Source organism: Ylistrum balloti, unplaced genomic scaffold (assembly GCF_031769215.1).
Source record: "Ylistrum balloti isolate Yb309-2 unplaced genomic scaffold, AGI_CSIRO_Ybal_v1 Utg369758, whole genome shotgun sequence".
Taxonomy (NCBI): domain Eukaryota; kingdom Metazoa; phylum Mollusca; class Bivalvia; order Pectinida; family Pectinidae; genus Ylistrum; species Ylistrum balloti.
In genome coordinates, this window is record NW_026781958.1 from 2386118 (window position 1) to 2404680 (window position 18563).

The following is an 18563-nucleotide window of genomic DNA, read 5'->3' on the forward strand; positions in this document are numbered from 1 at the left end:
TTTTCCATCGTTTAAAGGCAACACATCAATTTTATAATCAAAATGGAATTTAAGCACTAGACAAGGTGTTTGTTACCTGCTTGGATTGTATTTTTTTATCTATATATTTATTTGATAATTCAGTCGCTTATGAAACAAAAACATGTCAGCCAAGAGAGTGACATATTGATAAATATAACCTTGTATTGGGATACAAATGTTTATCACTCATGCTAGGCTGGATGGGAAGATACCAGAATATTTGTGAAAAAAAAATTAAAATTATGGTGGCCCTTTTTCGTGATCATTCGGGAAATTATTGAATACCTGTCATGTCATTGAAATCAAAATATGTGATCCTTACCATTACATTGTGATTGTAGAGAAGGTTTTAACAGTGAACTTGTACCACTCTACGGCTTTCTTTTGAAAGAAAGCTCCGGTAACAAGGGACCGAATGCATTCCTTTAGTTTGAAATAGGATGAGGGCTACCGAGTTTTATTTAAATATGTTGAAAGAACATGTTCCCAGTCAAAATGTTACAATGAATCTGTTCCAGAACGTTGCTCAACTTCCCGTCATTCGTGAACGAGAAGTAACAAACTGAAAGTTATTTCATATATATGTGTGCTGTTACTGTCTAGATGCAAAGATGATCTGCAAACCCAATCTATCGAATAACATGTAGCACGAAAAATGTCGGCCTTTTGGAGTATATCCCGTATATTACTATCAGCAAAATTTTCGTTCAGTTTTTCAAAAGAAGACACAAGCTAAATACCAGTTCAAGTTTCCGATAGAATCATGGTTAATAGATATTCTTCAGTTATTATTCTTATACATTTTTATTTCTTAAATATTCAATTATTGTAAACATGAATCCGTTTTGAAAAGAAAAATTAGACTTTTTTTTATTTATAAGCTGTTTTTCATTGTTATGTACATCATAGTTTGAAATTCAGCAATTTCAAATTGAACTCATCGATTGATTAATTTAAACATACATGTATTTTATTTGATCAATTCGGAACCAAGCAAAAGTTATCACAATTTAAAAAACTCATATCTGGTTTCACCGGAAACAAGGAGGTGTATTTGTGCATGCATGGATGTTAAGTGCCTGTGTATGTGTGATTTGTGTAGGTGTGATCTTTGTATGTATATCTGTGTATGTGTGATCTGTGTGGTCTGTGTATGTGTGATCTGTGTATGTGTGATCTGTGTATGTGTGGTCTGTGTATGTGTGATCTGTGTATGTGTGATCTGTGTATGTGTGGTCTGTGTATGTGTATCTGTGTATGTGTATCTGTGTATGTGTGATCTGTGTATGTGTGACCTGTGTATGTGTGATCTGTGTGATTTGTGTATGTGTGATCAGTGTTTGTGTGATCTGTGTATGTGTGATCAATGTTTGTGTGATCTGTTTATGTGTGATCTGTGTATGTGTATCTGTGTATGTATATCTGTGTATGTGTGATCTGTGTATGTATATCTGTGTATGTGTGATTTGTGTATATGTGATCTTTGTATGTGTGGTCTGTGTATGTGTGATCTGTGTATGTATATCTGTGTATGTGTGATCTGTGTATGTGTATCTGTGAATGTGTGATCTGTGTATGTGTGATCAGTGTTTGTGTTATCTGTGTATGTATATCTGTGTGTGTAATCTGTGTATTTGTATCTGTGTATATGTGCTCTGTGTATGTATCTGTGTATGTTTGACCTGTGTATGTGTGATCTGTGTATGTATATCTGTGTATGTGTATGTGTGTATGTGTGACCTGTATGATCTGTGTATGTGTATCTGCGTATGTGTGGTCGGTGTATGTATATCTGTGTATGTATGTCTGTGTATGTATATCTGTGTATGTGTGACCTGTGTATGTGTGATCTGTGTATGTGTGATTTGTGTATATGTGATCTGTGTATGTGTGATCTGTGTATGTATATCTGTGTATGTGTGATCTGTGTATGTGTGATCTGTATGATATGTGTATGTGTGATCTTTGAATGCGTTATCTGTGGATGTGTGATCTGTGTATGTGTATTTGTGCTAAGTGTGATATGTGTATGTGTATCTGTGTATATGTATTTGTGTATGTGTGATCTGTGTATGTGTGATATGTGTATGTGTGATATGTATATGTGTGTTTGTGTGATCTGTGTATGTGTGATCTGTGTATGCGTATCTGTGTATGTATGATCTGTGTGTGTATGATCTGTGTATGTGTGATCTGTGTATGTCTGGTCTGTGTGATCTGTGTATGTGTATCTGTGTATGTGTGATCTGTGTATGTATATCTGTGTATGTGTGATCTGTGTATGTATATCTGTGTATGTGTGATTTGTGTATATGTGATCTTTGTATGTGTGGTCTGTGTATGTGTGATCTGTGTATCTGTGTATGTGTGATCTGTGTATGTATATCTGTGTATGTGTATCTGTGTATGTGTGGTAAGCGTATGTGTGTATGTGTGATCTGTGTATGTGTGATCTGTGTATGTGTATCTGTGTATGTGTGATCTGTGTATGTATATCTGTGTATGTGTGATGTGTGTATGTGTGATCTGTGTATATGTGATCTGTGTATGTGTATCTGTGAATGTGTGGTAAGCGTATGTGTGTATGTGTGATCTGTGTATGCGTATCTGTGTATGTATGATCTGTGCGTGTATGATCTGTGTATGTGTGATCTGTGTATGTGTATCTGTGTATATGTGATCTGTGTATGTGTGATCTGTGTATGTGTATCTGTGTGTGTATGATCTGTGTGTGTATGATCTGTGTATGTGTGATCTGTGTATGTGTTGTCTGTGTATATGTGATCTGTGTATATGTGATCTGTGTATGTGTGATCTGTGTATGTGTGATCTGTGTATGTGTGATCTGTGTATGTGTGATCTGTGTATATATATCTGTGTATGTGTGGTCTGTGTATGTGGGACATGTGCATGGGTGATCTATGTATGTGTAATCTTTGTATGTGTGGTCTGTGTATGTGTGGTCTGTGTATGTGAGGTCTGTGTATGTGGGACATGTGCATGTGTGATCTTTGTATGTGTGGTCTGTGTATGTGTGGTCTGTGTATATGAGACATGTGCATGTGTGATCTATGTATGTGTAATCTGTGTATGTGTGATATATATATATATGTGTGTGTGTGTGTGTGTGTGTGTGTGTGTGTGTGTGTGTGTGTGTGTGTGTGGTGTGTGGGTGTGTGTGTGTGTGTGTGTGTGTGTGTGTGTGTGTGTGTGTGTGTGTGTGTGTGTGTGTGTGTGTGTGTGTGTGTGTGTGTGTGTGTGTGTGTGTGTGTGTGTGTGTGTGTGTGTGTGTGTGTGTGTGTGTGTGTGTGTGTGTGTGTGTGTGTGTGTGTGTGTGTGTGTGTGTGTGTGTGTGTGTGTGATCTTTGTATGTGTGGTCTGTGTATGTGTGATCTTTGTATGTGTGATCTGTGTATATGTGATATGTGTATGTGTAGTGTAGGTATATACGTATGTACTATAAGTATATATGTGGTTTACAAGTATATACAGGTCGTAGTAATATCTACTTATATATTACTGGTAGGACTGATTCGTGTTGACTTCTTCACATAAAGTGCACGGCTCCACATGCCATCGGAATGTCTCTGTTTTCGTACGATATGATAGAGGCTATACCTGTTGTTGGGTTTTCGTCGAGTCAAGGACAAAATCTTGGCTCTAAGTTGACATGAGAAACACCAGACATACTGTAAACACAGTTATAGTACCATTGCTGTCGAGATAATAGTTGATGGTGTGAAACATAACAGTCCAGACAGGGTTACCACTGTGTTTATGAAACAATATGCCACCGGTTACAACAAAATTAAAATCACATGGTCAAACATTTTGGTACTACCAGTAAGGTCTTGTCACAAGGAACACACATTCCAACTATGAACGCCATACCTCTTATGATGCCATAGTTATGGCCATTGGTTTTTTTTGTTTTTGTTTTTTTTTCAAATATGGGTCAAAGGTCACAGTCATGGTCACGCGATAAAAAATGTTGGTACTCCTTGAAAGAACTTGTCATAAGGAACACACATGCCAGAGAAGAAATTCCTACTTCTTTCTGTGCAAATGTTATACGCTTTAAGAATGGCACGACTCACAGAAGTTCAGAGGGGTCAGGCCATTCAGATGCTGATGCAAGGACAGCTGCAAAATCAGGTTGCTAGGCACTTTGGTGTTAATGTTTCCACCATAGAATGTCTTGTAAGACGTCTTCGGGAAACTGGGCGATTAGCCGATCGACCTAGGTCAGGACGTCCGCACGTAACGTCACGACGTCAGGATCGCTATATCGTCGTCTCTCATGTGCCTAATCGGCGCCTTACTGCCGTTGAGAGTGCACTTAATGTTCGTGGAAATCAAGTTCAAAAACTGTAAGGAATCGATTACAAGAAGTTGTTGTAAGAGCACGTCGCCCCTACGTAAGTCCACACCTTACCCCTGCTCGACTCAGAGTCGTATGGCCTGGGTCGCTGCACATGCTCCACGACGGTTTCCACTGAGGCAGTGGAGACAAGTTTTCTTCACGGACGAGTCTCGATTCTGTCTTTATCGATCTGACGGCCGCTTGCGTTGTAGAGAGGGATAGGTTTGGGGGCGATTCAGTAATGGTGTGGGGAGGAATCTCACACGGGTTAAAATTACAACTGGTTGTTATTGATGGCAATTTAACAGCAGCTAAGTATAGAGATGAGATCCTCCGACCCCATGTTATCCCTTTCTTACAGCAGCATAATCTAACCCTCCAGCAGGATAATGCTAGGCCCCACGTAGCAAGGATTTGCCAAGTATTTCTGGCCAACAACAACATTCAACCACTAGATTGGCCGCCATATAGCCCTGATTTGTCCCCGATCGAGCATCTTTGGGACCAGTTGGATAGACAGGTTCGAAAGCGCCAGCCACCCCCTGCTACTCGAGAGCAGTTGACCAGAGCTCTAATTGAAGAGTGGGACAACATCCCCATAAGACGGATTAACGCTCTCATGAACTCTATGACCAGAAGAATAAGGGCCGTGACCACAGCAAACGTCGGACACACAAGATATTGATGACTCAGTTCAATTTCAATTTTAAAATCCTATTGGTCCATTTAGTTTAATCGTTAGTACCTCTTAACCAATTGTCAGATGCAAAATACAGACATTGGAAATTTTTAAGCTTTAATTTATCTGTAAGTATACAAAATTTCGTTTTAAATGGAGCCCGATATCATACTTAATTTCTGGTTTAAAGTTTACCCTGCGTTTCTTGATCCTTTTAGTATATATTGAAATTCGAAGTGGTTTAAAAAAAGAACACAACAAAAACTAACAAATTGTATAGATGTCTGTGATTGATTAAAATGATTTTATCTATATGCACATTATACAAAGTGGTTTTTTCAAGCATACACATGAAAAAAATTTTGTGTTACAATCATTCAAATAAAATAATCTTTAAAATAACTGAACAGTTTTAAATTTATATTACAAAGTCAATTATGGAAAAGAAACCCAAATATCATTCAATCCTGATAAAGGAAGTATGCACGTGTTTAGCTGTTCGCTTGATTTCAAGTTTAATGGCACCGAAACTTTCGGCATTCTGATTGGTTAATCATAAACCAAAATATGCAAAAACATATCTTAATATACATCCTTCTTAAGAAAGGTAAAATGAGTTTTTTTCCAACCGACGGATTGGCAAGGACTGTATACCCATTTGTCTCATCAACATTATTCTATTCGCAACGTGCACCAATTTCGGTCTCATGGGACTTCATAACGTCTTCAACATTAAAATCAATAAAAGAAATTACCTCATATCTTACTGTTCCGGATACTCGATACTCCAGTGGTTACGATCACTTTCGTTAACTACACCTGGAACTTGTCAAGGCAAAATCGAAGACACAAGCGAAATAATTTGATTTGTTCCAGGAGATAAAAAAGCCTAATCACATGCTGATACGCTACTTTCAAAGATTACAAAGAGAGACACCCAACTTCAAAGCCATTACAATATACCGTTATGCGACCTTGAGATTTGTTTGATGTACATCAAAGGATCAAACTAGTCTTTCCACATTACCCACCCGGAGTCACACATGGAACCTCCAATATTGCCATGTCTAATTCAAGGGTCGCGAAAGTGTATGAGCTCTATCTGTGTGCCTTATCAATTTCATTGTGATCACCTTTAGGAAGTGCCTTTCCATACTGTCCTTTTACTTAAAAACATGTGGAAATATTATTATTATGAAGCCATGCACGATTTATTGGAAGATTTGCCTTCCCGTCAATACGTGTAAGCTCTATACTTCAACCAGTACCAAGTATTTCATATTAAGCATGTGAAAATGTTGTGTTATGATTCGGAATCGTCCATAGAGTTTATACTTAGGTTTTAAAATGACACAACCTCGTCAATGGCAGACTGTGCCGTATGACATTGTAAGTAGGTAAATTCCTTGAACGTACCAGATTTTGGCATCGTGACATACTGTTTGAAGTACCAATATATAATAATTTGTGATAGGTTTTAGCTTAATCCAAGCCGAAAATGTTACTTCCTGACCTACACTAATTGTTTCCCGTTCTAGGAAGGTTGTCACCAGAACTGCACTCACATCGGTAATTAACTTGTTAACATAACTGGCGTGCAAATATACAGTACCTAACGAGTTCCAAATGACGTTATCCATCTATAATCAGGAAAAGATCATTCCGATTTTTCCTCTCTAGTCGTTATTGTTCTAATTATAGAAAAAGGAGGAAACCAAATGTGCTTTCTCTATGTACACCAGAAACCTTTTCAGCAACGCCTGTTGTAGGCAGAACTTGATCGCCATATCTTCACATGTCAAAATATGATTGATAGACGAAACTTAGGAAAAGTTTCTCCTTATATTCGGAAAACAGCCTCGCGGCAAATCACCAACAGTTGCTAACCCCGTGTTAATTATATGATGGATCGATAACGATGCATCCGTCAAGTGATCTGATTCTAACCTGTCATTTCTGTTGTAACAATGCGTGACCAATTTGACCTAAACTTCACAGCATTCTAACAAATCTTCAAGTGTGGGCGTATGTATGTGTTCATCTAGCTTGCTAATTTTTTTCCAGACGCTTAGGAATGTTTACCGAAAAAAGTTGGTTTATCTGTCTACGATTAATAGACAGGATTTTCATTTGCCCTTCAGTGCCGGGTTCAGTTTTCTGATCATTAAAGAGGCTATGTATTCCTACATGTTCCCTTTCATCTCTGAAAATGTTTCATTCAACCTACTTTTTAGAACGGGAAATCGATGACAAGACCGACGTTTCGACATACAACGCAATCAACAAGGACGATCTAAGAAAAAAACTGTATGGTGAACTCGACCATTTCCTTTTCCTTTCAACATCGTTTCGATATTCAAACACGTGCTCGAGATATCAGGATGGTCTTGATAGATATCAACAGCTAACGATATGCCGAATGACAAAGACCAGAAAAATTACTATCATGGTAAATGCTATTCCGTGTTCAATGTTCATTATTAACTCAGCTCACATTTTGACAACTTGCCATTACTTGCATTGACGAAGACCTGCTTGAACGTGCCTCGAAATCATTTACATTAAACAACGTCTGCAAAGTTTAATTTTAACACTATGTTCTGGTCCTTGGGTGATTATGGTTTACTTCATTGGAATTTTGTTTAAATGCATGGTTTATAATCACTTTCGCTACAACCTTGACTGCATTCTGTTTACTGTACAAAACTGCAGCCACCAGCCATGTCCTGCACCGACAGATGTTGAGGAACTTTATATTGATTTTTTCAATTTTCCTTGCCAATTTTGTGTTGTAACTTCGTTTCATTTATATATCCTCTAGTCTGATAAAGCATGCGTCCTTGATCACAGTAAATAAGTGTAATTGGACTATGAATTTAGAACGAGTGTTGGAGTCATGACGTGTAGACACTAACATCAGAAATCAGCCTTTTAGATTTTATTTGTTGTCTATTTTATGTTTAATTTTTTTGTCTGGTTAATGTTGTCTCAACTCCACCCTTACCGTCGCTTATTTTTACATCTCCTTAGAATGGACTTGAAAAAAACCCCACAAAACAATAAATTGTGTGAACTTCGAAGGAAGGTCTGTTATAGATGTTCAAATTTGTTCCTTTTGTTACCGGTATTCTGACACCTATTTCCTGTTGGAAACATTGATGGAATTCGAAAGTGCTACTTATAAGTACACATAATGATATGGCTCTTAAAATCATCTTTCTTTGAGAGTGAATATCGATTTATTTTCTTCTTCATCGGACAGATTGAGATTTCTCTGTGATCTTAATCACAGCTTAAAAAATGACATATGCAATCTTGTTAAAAAAGAGGGGGAGGGGGCTATAGTAGAAATAAATGTAAAACGTTTGTTTTTTGTTCTATGCATGGACCCGGATGGTGTATGTCGAAGTGCGAAGTAGACGGTTGTAATCATAAACCGTGAATGTCCAACCAGACACATAATATTTCAATTTATTTCCCGATTTCAATATCAAGGTAACTGTTACTTTTGTCCAGTAGACACTTATTGTTAATATGGAAAATCGAGTTTATTTTTCAATGAATGTTCCGTAATATGATAAAAAAAAAGCATTCTCGGAATTGGTTTTAATTGTTGTTGCTGCAGCATGGTAAAATCAATACTATACATGTGTGTATTTTATTTAAATATTGGTTGTCAGATTTGTTTTACATTAATACTTGCCATGTTGACTATGTACATAAGTCTATCGTTATTATGGTTGTCAGATTTGTTTTACATTAATACTTGCCATGTTGACTATGTACATAAGTCTATCGTTATTATGGTTGTCAGATTTGTTTATATTCACTTGTGGGTAAAATATTTAGTACCAACCAATGAATGTGAAAATCTGACAACCTACCATACAATTGAATTCTACAATCAAATAGTATTTTTAAAAATCTATAATTCAAAAAAAAAGGAAGCACCTAACATTTATGAATCCATGTTGGGTATTTTCATCGCTGGAAAATTGTGCAAACGTCATAGATAAGCGACGCAATACAGACAACAAACAATGTAGTTCAACAGTTAACCTAAATTACGTGCATGTAGAATATTTCTCACTTTAATTATTTGATAAGCAAATGTGGAAATGCATTGTAATGACTTTGTACACAAATGTTTTAGAACAATCGACTACAATCGCAAACACTTATTTATACACGTTATGGTACTTGAAAATTTTGTGTGTAATTTCTCGAACCACAAAACCAATGTATGTTATGAATATGAAAATCCTATAATGCATATATATATACTAAACAAAAAAAGAAAGGTAACACTACTTCATTCTGTGATCAATTGATTAACCCCTTCATAAATCCTTACCAATCAGGTACGAATAAAGTAATTGATCAATTCTGATAAAAATGCAGTCATGGTTCATTATAAAACTTTGCGTTCAGTTGATTTTATTCGACTGTAAAGGACGTTGGGGTTAATTTCAAAGGTAACACCATTAGTAACGGGTATGGCCACCGTTTGCATAAACAACATTGCAGCGTCGTCGCATGGAACTCGTAATAATTCGAGGAGAGATGTTGTTCCATTCAGCGATCAAGGCTTGGGCCATCTCCTGCAAGTTTGACGGCTGATTTTGACGTTCTCTCACGCGTCGCCCAAGAACGTCCCAGACATGCTCAATCGGTGACAAATCATTTGATTAAGATGGCCAATCTAACACCTGTACGTTATTCTGCTGCAGGAAAGTTCTGCTGACGCGACTGGTGTGCGCTGGTGCGTTATCCTGTTGAAAAATGGCGTCAACGCCATGGCGTCTTAAGAATGGCAGAACCACTGGTCTTAAAATTTCGTCCCGATATCGAATGCCGGTTAAATTGCCATTTAACACAACAAGCCTGGTACGAGTCCCCCCACAAATACCACCCCAAACCATTACACTTCCGCCGCCAAAGCGGTCCCGTTCTGCGACGCAGCAGTTCGCAAAACGCTCCCCTCGTCGCCTCCACACTCTGCGCCTTCCGTCACCGTGTTGCAGACAAAACATGGACTCATCTGAAAACAGAACATTGTTCCATTGTCGTAAGGCCCAGCGACGGTGAACACGGGTCCAGTTACGCCGATTATTACGGTGACGTCGCAACAAATTTGGTTGAGTGTAGGGACGCCGCGCTTTCAATTGGTAGGCTCTCAACCTGTTGCGGACTGTTTGGGGAGACACACGACGCCCAAACAATGTCCTTGTAGTCTCTACTCGGTTACGACGTTCATCCCTGGCGGTCGTTTTACGGGGTCGGCCGCTTGGGGACGATCGGATGTTGACTCAGTTTGGTTTAAACGACTTACCAACTGGCAAATTGTCTTAACATTGCAACCAAAATGCCGTGCAACTCGACGGCGAGACTCCCCAGCCTGGATCATGCCTACAGCCCTTTCTCTCTGTACTTGTGTCAGCCGGGGCATAATGATAAAGTTGATAGATAGCAAGATTTGGTGATTTCTAAGTCCTACGGATCTAAGGAACAGTTGTCAGTTTGAATGTTTATGAAATTCAAGCGAAGATACAAGTTAGTCGCAGAACCTCGTGCAGCTCTTTCGCTAATACAGACTTTCACGCTTGAATGATTTTGGTAACCCCCCTTGGATTTTGTAATGTAAAACATTACCTTTTTCTAATATTGCACAAACGTCATTTTGTTTTCGCTCATTTACAGGTATTCGCCAAGGAAACATGTTTACCTTTCTTTTTTTGTTGAGTATATATTCAAATCTGAAAATTTGATCTGGGTTGTAGAAAAAAAGTCTATGCTAAGAAGCATTTTCTTTTAAACTTAAGGCACAGAACAATGATTGGAGAAAACTTCATAAGCCTAACAAGTCAGGACCAATTTTCAATACAAACTTTGAATCTGATGTGTGCAACAAAATAAATCGCATCATATACCATTCTATCATTTGTGTATTTATTAGGTTTGTAATCTACCACAACTAGGTCGGTTGTAACGAGAAACAAGGAAAGAGGTTTACTTATGCTGTTTGAACTCCTTTGAACCTAAATGATATTATAAAAGTGTATTCCTTGCCAAATTAAGTTTAAATGAAACCACATGTAAAATGTGTTTATTTATTTAGAAGAAAGATTGTGAGAGTGTTTACTGATACGTCATTTTGGTTGAAATAAACACCAATAACGCATTTCCTTCATCTGGAATCTGTACTCATTAGTACATGTACGTCATATCTCGGAGAAGAAAGCGATATACAGGGAATTATTATCTGTACTGAGTAGATTCAGACGGAGCGCCGAGTGCAGTATGATCTGAGGGTAAACAGACAGCCGTCTATCTAAGCGGAATACTATGACCATAACATGTTCCATTCCTTCTGCTCAGGGTGATTGAGGGTTAGGAGAGGGTGCAGGGGGTAAATTTTAGCCATGCTGATAACCATAAAATTATCTTACAATTAAGTAGTGTTGCTCCATCATCAATTTACTCACAGCGAGCCCTACTCTCTCCGAACTTCCTTCCTCACACATTTTCTGTTAAGTGGTTCTGTTAAAAACCCCGCAAAAGCTGATAAGAAATAAGAATGCTTACGACTTATTAACAAAATGAATTACCAAAGTATTACTTTTTGTTGAATAAAAAACAAAAAACAAAAATGATAATAATAATACGTGTTTATTAGTTCTCATAAAAACAAAATCAACATGGTAAAGATGAGTTTTACGTTCGAATAGAACGGACAATCTGACAAAAGCAAGAACTGATAAACAGGGCAGAAAACAAATTTATAAAGATTTTTTAACATAAAAATTGGTATAAATTTCGCTGAACTGAACAGTTATTTTGTGTGCTGTATCAGATCATCGTGACAAATGTTTGCTGGGTGCGATATTTACACGGGTTTTCCGATGTAATATGCTACAGGCGAAGGAACTGACTTAGAATGACATCTTATCAAAATGGAAAAATTAGATTTACATTTCGGTGATATTTTTCGTATGATATGCATTTTGTTTGACGGGCCTCCTGTATGTTTTCAGGGAGGTAGCCACCAGCTACTACAAGGGGACCCCACCTCAAAATCGCAAAGGCTGTCATCCTCAATACGATCACTTTCGCTCTCTGCGCACCCGGAACATGAATGGTAAAATTGGAGGTTCCATGTACGACACCTTGTGGACAAGACGAAAAGACTGGTTTTATCCTTTGATATACATCAAACGAATCTCGAGGTCACATAACGGTATATTGTAATGGCTTCGAAGTTTGGTGTCGCGCCTTTGTAATCTTCAAAAAGGTTGTATCAGTTTGTGATTGGTCAGTTTTTGTCTCCTGGAACTAATAAAATCATTTCTCTTGTATCTTCAATTTTTCTATGACATGTTACAGGAGTGTAGAGACCTAAAGTGATCGTAACCCCTGGAGACACTGAACATACATTTCTTGACACCTATCTGGGAAGATGGCGGTCGTCATGCCATCATCGGTTTCGGCCATGAAGTTTATAAAATGCACACACACCCTCTAAAACACCATTAACTTTCACAATAAGCTAATGTGAAACCAGGTGTACCAGACAGGTACGAATCTCTCTAACATCTCTTATGGATGTGATAATTCTGCATTGCTTCAACAGGTATTTACCAACAATTTACTTTTGTGTATCGAGGATACTGGGTATTCACGGGATGATGAACCAAGCTAACAAACACACAAATATAGGTAATGTAAGCAAATATACTACAAAAGAAATGATGATATTTTCTTTTCCGTTGTTTTGCTGAAACAGAAAACAACAGGTTTGTATTACTAGGTTAATTTCTTCAAAATTATGCAATATTGTGTCGTTATGAAAAATATTGATGAATATTTTATGGAAAAGTTTTGACGAATTATCATTTTCAAATATGTTTATCGATATACTTACAATAATATTATAACTATACTATATAGGGTTTGAGATGGCTGTACTTGAACGCTAAGCTGTCAGGCACATCCCGGTAAGAGTATGCATGTACATGCATTGCATGCTATTGTGTGCCGTTTAGAGGTTGTAACGTACGAACAGATAGTGCTAGATGGAAAAAATAATGACAGATTTCCCATATGGAAAATCCAACTGTCATAAAAGACAGGTAATTACATACTTGTCGGATAGGATAAACACAAGAAAAGGTTATTTATACACAATGATAGGTGAGGTACAGGAATGCATGCTGGAAAAATAGATCAATTAGTCACATGTACAAACAGGTACATTGTGCAACAGCGGAAAATGCAAACAAGCTAGGAGTCCAACTTGTAAGGTCGCGCAAGACAAGCATGATGGATCCGACAGACATAAAACAAAGCTACTGCAGACTGTGAGCAGTAAATACTAGCCAGGTTTTTCAAATGTATATGTCAGCATCTTGCCAATTTCCGCAACAAATATCAATATTAAACGATGCTTATAATTGTTTTATTTTCGGAAACAGTTAAAAGAGAGGTACCAGACCTACCGCCCAGAATGAAACCTTGTAACCAGTAAATGCACTGAGTGGACCACGACGATGGATCTATGTCGAATGGTCTTTACGTCATAGAGCAAGTGCATTTTTCATGGCCTTGGTTTTTTCGGTAATTCGCATTTAATTAGAATTGTATTAATACTATATACATATTTAGATTTGTCATTACTTTATTCTAAGTATGACATAATTTGTCTTTCTGGCTATTCAAGATAATAATGAGTAAAATTTATTAAATTAACATAAATATACGAGTTGCTGGTACATATACACAAAAATATATGTGGTATGTTATTTGTATGCTTTACACGTTTCGTTCGGTTTTTTGTGTGGGGTTATTTTTCAAATCTTATTTCAATTTTATTAATTGTATGAACTTTCTTGCTTATGTTCGGTGAAGAATTCAATTATGAGTCTTCAATTTCTGTTTACAAGGTGTCTAAAATTTGGTTTGTAGGACGTAAACAATTAAAACATTTTCATTCCTATTTATATTCAACGAGATTTGTTATTCAGAATCCTTTACTTTAATCATCGATCGTCGTGAAGAAATCACACTTTGCTAATCGTAGTCAGATCAAGTTGCAAATTCTACGTTAGAATTTCTCTCAGAGAAGCCACCGAGGCAGATTTAACTAAATGCAGAAGTGAACACACAAACGCGCCACTAGCTTCTCGTGTTGGTATCGATTCTTTGCATAGCTACTTTTTCAAGAAATTTCTTTCCAACTGATATGAAAGGAAACTTTTTCCTACGGCCAAAGAAAACTCCCCGAAGAAAGAAATCAACTCCAACCAAATGAATTGTAATGTTTATCAAATGTACCGACATTAACCGAGAAAATAATCAAAGAATTCTTATTTCAGGTGTTATGGCGTTTTTAGTGTGGATCTTTTAACAGTATGACACAAATGATAAATGTAATTCTTAAATCACCGTTCCCCTTCCGCAAAAAAAGCTTTATAAACATACCGGAGGGAAAGACGTTAACACAGATAGGGCATTACAATAAAAAAAAATGCCAAATTTGGGTGGTCGGGTGGTGCAGTGGTAACGCCGTCTGAGTTACGATTCCCGGAACGGACGTGAAAAGGTGTCGGGTGGCTGTCCGACGACGTGAGTTTTCTCCGGATACTCCGGTTTCCTCCCACAGTAAGACCTCTGCGCTCTTCTATCCGTGCCGACAAGAGTGATTAATATAATCTTATACCCTGTTTCGCAATTGCTGTAAAATGGATCAAGTATAAATTTAAATAAACGTTCGATTGACAACGAAAAAATAGATGCTTTCTCGAGCATATCCTAATTTATTATTTGTCAAAAACGAAAAAAAAAACCCAAAATAAAAAAAAAAACTGCGTGTCAACTCCAACTTAATAAAACTGGAACAAGATATACACAAAATAAAGATTTACACGGAGCTTCCAGAAATAGAACAAGGAGAATAAGACCAGGTGTTCCCAAATAAGAACACGGTAAACAACAACAACATCAAACACATCCAACTGCATACCCCATAATAATCCCGATGATATCACTATGACAATCGTAAGGGTTCTCTATCAGTGTCATCGGCCTGCGTCTCTCGAAATCCTGTGTTGTCAACTTGTCCGTCAGGTGCTGATATCGTGTGCGAAAATCGTGTTATTGAGATGAAGTTCTTAAATATCGAATCAACTGCACATGTAAACACCATAGGTGTGGGATACAGGAATGTTGCTTTCTAAAAATGAGAAAGTTATTAATTAAATATTAAAATCATCACACTTACTATACAGGGGCCTGTAACTAGAAAACCACCTTAACACTAAGGGTAAGGGAACAATTTCAGGGGACGTTACGTAAAAAAATATGGGTGTAACTCGAAAGTCCCTTAACGAGCCACTAACTTTCCCTTTGGAGAATTTTTATATCTCGTAACAATCCCTTAAGACAAGATTTTGCGAGAACGATTAGGGAGAAATTTCCGGAGTCCGGGTGTTGGTTTCTTTCCTACAATGAATTTTACCAGCTCTGAATCTTCTGTGCGTTTTAGGACGCAGAGAATTTATCAAAGCTTTCAACTGATTATATTTCTATCTGGATACATCAACAACATGGCTTCCAATAAGCGAACACGAAAACCCAATTTCTCTGTAACTAAACTTATAGCATTAGTAGAAGTAGTGATGAACAACAGGGAAGTTATACTAAATTTTCTGACACAGTATCAAATGAGAATGGGTGAATATTACTAAAGCAGTCAACGCGGTAAGCAACAGTCTCAGAACGGTAGAAGATGTCAGGAAGAAGTGGCAAAATTGGGCCAGTGTTGTCAAGAGGCCAAACTGAAAAGAGAAAGAGCTAAAACAGGTGGCGGAACAATTGACGGCAATGTACTGAGTGAACTAGAGGATAAAGTGAGTAAGGTTCTTGGAGTTACAGTAGTACACGGCATCAGTGGCGACATCAATGACACATTCGATGTACAGAGGTTGGTGAAATGTTAAAAGCAATGATCTAGTACGCGTAAAACTGTATACAACTGTGTAGTAATTCTATCACCGAGCAATTATGTCATACTCATAATAAACAATGACGTCAACATTTGATCATTAAAACAGTAAGGTAGATTTATTTGTATTTTAAAAAAGTCCATTTTGTGATATTGATATCCCTATCAAGTAGCTTGGTATAAATAACTAAATAATTATATATTTTTTTATCTTTATTTTGAATACTTTTTGAAATGTTTGTAAGAACTTGTGTCCTTGATTACGTTTTCATAAATTATAAAAGACAATGTTTGTTTTTGAAATAAAGTTTAAATCAAGAAACACTCTGTTAATTAGTTGTTCCCTTACGTTAATCCCACTGTCGTTATCATCGAGGTTGTAGATTGTCTCGTCGTTGTCATCATCATCCATGTCTTCGATCTCGGGCAAAGGGGGATTTTTCTCTATGCAGATATTGTGCAAAATTGCGGTTGCAATCACAACAGCAACTGCTATCTCCGTTGCCAAATGAAGTGGTCGGTAGATACAGCGGAATCTCATCTTTCATAACCCAAATGCACGTTCAATTACACAGCGTGTAGATTTGTGACAGACATTATACTTTCTGTCGGCGGGGGTTCTTGGATTCAATTTTGAAGTTAGTAACCATGGTCGTAAGCCGTAACCACTGTCACCAAGCAACCATCCTCCAGTTATTTCTTTGTCTTCAAACGCAGCAGAGAGACCACAATTTGTCCATATAAATAAGTCGTGTGTTGTACCAGGCCATTTTGCCACAATATTGAGAAATTTCAGTTTAGCGTCACACACTCCTTGGATGTTCAAGGCGTGAAATCCTTTTCGACAAACATAGTGGTATTCATCAATGGAAGGTGTTTCAATGGGTATCAAAGTACCGTCTACAGCTCCTAAGACACTCGGAAATCCACGGATATTGTAGAAATCTCGTTTAACCTTCAGCTGTTCCGGTATATCCATGGGGAACGTTATATATTTGTCCAAATGCAAGGTAATCAAACCAGTGAAGGTTTTAATTGTTCGAGATACTGTCATTTTACTGACTCCATGTGCTTCACCGATTACCGACATATAACCACCACTAGCAAAACATCTTAATGCAATCATGATTTGAAGTGAAACTGGAAGAGACATACTTCTCCTGGTAGGTCTCTCGAGTTCCTCTTCAAAAGTATTACACAGCTAATAAATTGTTCGTCTGTCTAAGCGATAGTCTGAAATAACTGCATCATCGCTCAGGTAATCCAGCGGATTACTTCTGTCGCGAAATAAACGTCTCGGAACGTCCTGATCGCGGTTCAGAAGGACTAAAATCGCCATTTTGTTTGCTCTAAGGTAGCCTAGTAGTTTCCTTAGCTTAAGGGCAAGCACAAAGTCGAACGAGAGCTTCTAGTTACAGGAAATCATCCGTTAAAAATGCCTAAGGTGATCTTTGTTTACTCTTTGGACTAACGAGGACATAGAGTTACCCACTTAGTTAAGGCAGTCGTAAGATTCCTTTACGTCAACGTTAAGAGATGTACAGTTATTTGTATCTTTTTACCGTCATACCCTTAGCGGTATACCTAAGATCCCTTCTAGTTACACCTTAACACGCAAAGATAATGTTAAGGCAAACTTAAGTATTAAGGGGGCTTCTAGTTACAGGCCCCTGCTTGGTAACAAGTTGTCCTTGTTGATTCTGTTGAAAGAAAATGTCGAGATAAGCAGTTGATATAGGAGAGTCTGTAATGTCCCTGATTTTCAATTCAGGTGGGATTTAGTCAATACTTTTTTTTAAAAATTTAATTTAATCTTATTTTTTTTTCAATTATAAAAATCTACAAGTGAATTGAATGATTTCACAAAGTCTATGTTGAAATGTACCCTAACATTTTAGGAACTATTACAGTTTTGTCTCTCAGAATGGCATATCCATATAAGTATTTATTTAATTGATTTATGGTAGAAACCAAATAAGTAAAATTTGTTCTACAACCAGCATTGTACAAAGTCAATTAAAACATCCTGGTTATAAGTAATAAAAAAATGTCTATTTTGGAAAATGTCAAGAAGATATGATATGGAAACGTTCTGTGACATTTTGAGAAATTGTCCTTTGATGTTTTTCGCTGTCGTTGAAATTATTGTCTTCCTGTCTTAAAAGTTAATAAAGCAGCAATATTTTGTTCCTTCAGTTACAATGCAGACTACAAGTTTTGAGTGTTCAGTACGCTCATAATAGTATTTTAAAGGGATGAAATTGCGTTATGTTTACCTTTTGACATTTAAATTTCTATTTTCTAGTTAAGTTATTTAGCTACACTGTCATCGTTTCAATATAATTATTTTCTAAGTGACGTTGTTAGCATCTATTTAAAACGGAAAGTCTCTGAGCGTGTTGAAACTGACGACTGTTACTTATCGACGAGACTGTATTATCAGTTACGCCAATCGATTACCGTCTCTATTCTAGACCAATTTATCTCTCCGATTCATATAC

General features: G+C 37.3%; 1 protein-coding gene across 1 annotated transcript; it reads right to left on the minus strand.

Moving 5' to 3' along the window:
* Positions 1 to 16606: 16606 nt before the first annotated feature.
* LOC132543589 (putative nuclease HARBI1) lies at positions 16607 to 17401 on the minus strand. Its single transcript, XM_060207104.1, has 2 exons — positions 17265 to 17401; positions 16607 to 17162 (listed from the first exon to the last, which is right to left on the minus strand). Exons 1-2 carry the CDS (start codon positions 17399 to 17401, stop codon positions 16607 to 16609), a joined length of 693 nt encoding a protein of 230 aa, XP_060063087.1.
* Positions 17402 to 18563: the final 1162 nt, after the last annotated feature.

Coding starts and splice junctions, on each gene's coding strand:
- LOC132543589 (XM_060207104.1), bottom strand. CDS start 17,401: ATGGCGATTTTAGTCCTTCTGAACCGCGATCAGGACGTTCCGAGACGT. Junction 17,163..17,264: donor GACAGACGAACAATTTATTA/GCTGTGTAATAC, acceptor ATGTTTTGCTAG/TGGTGGTTATATGTCGGTAA.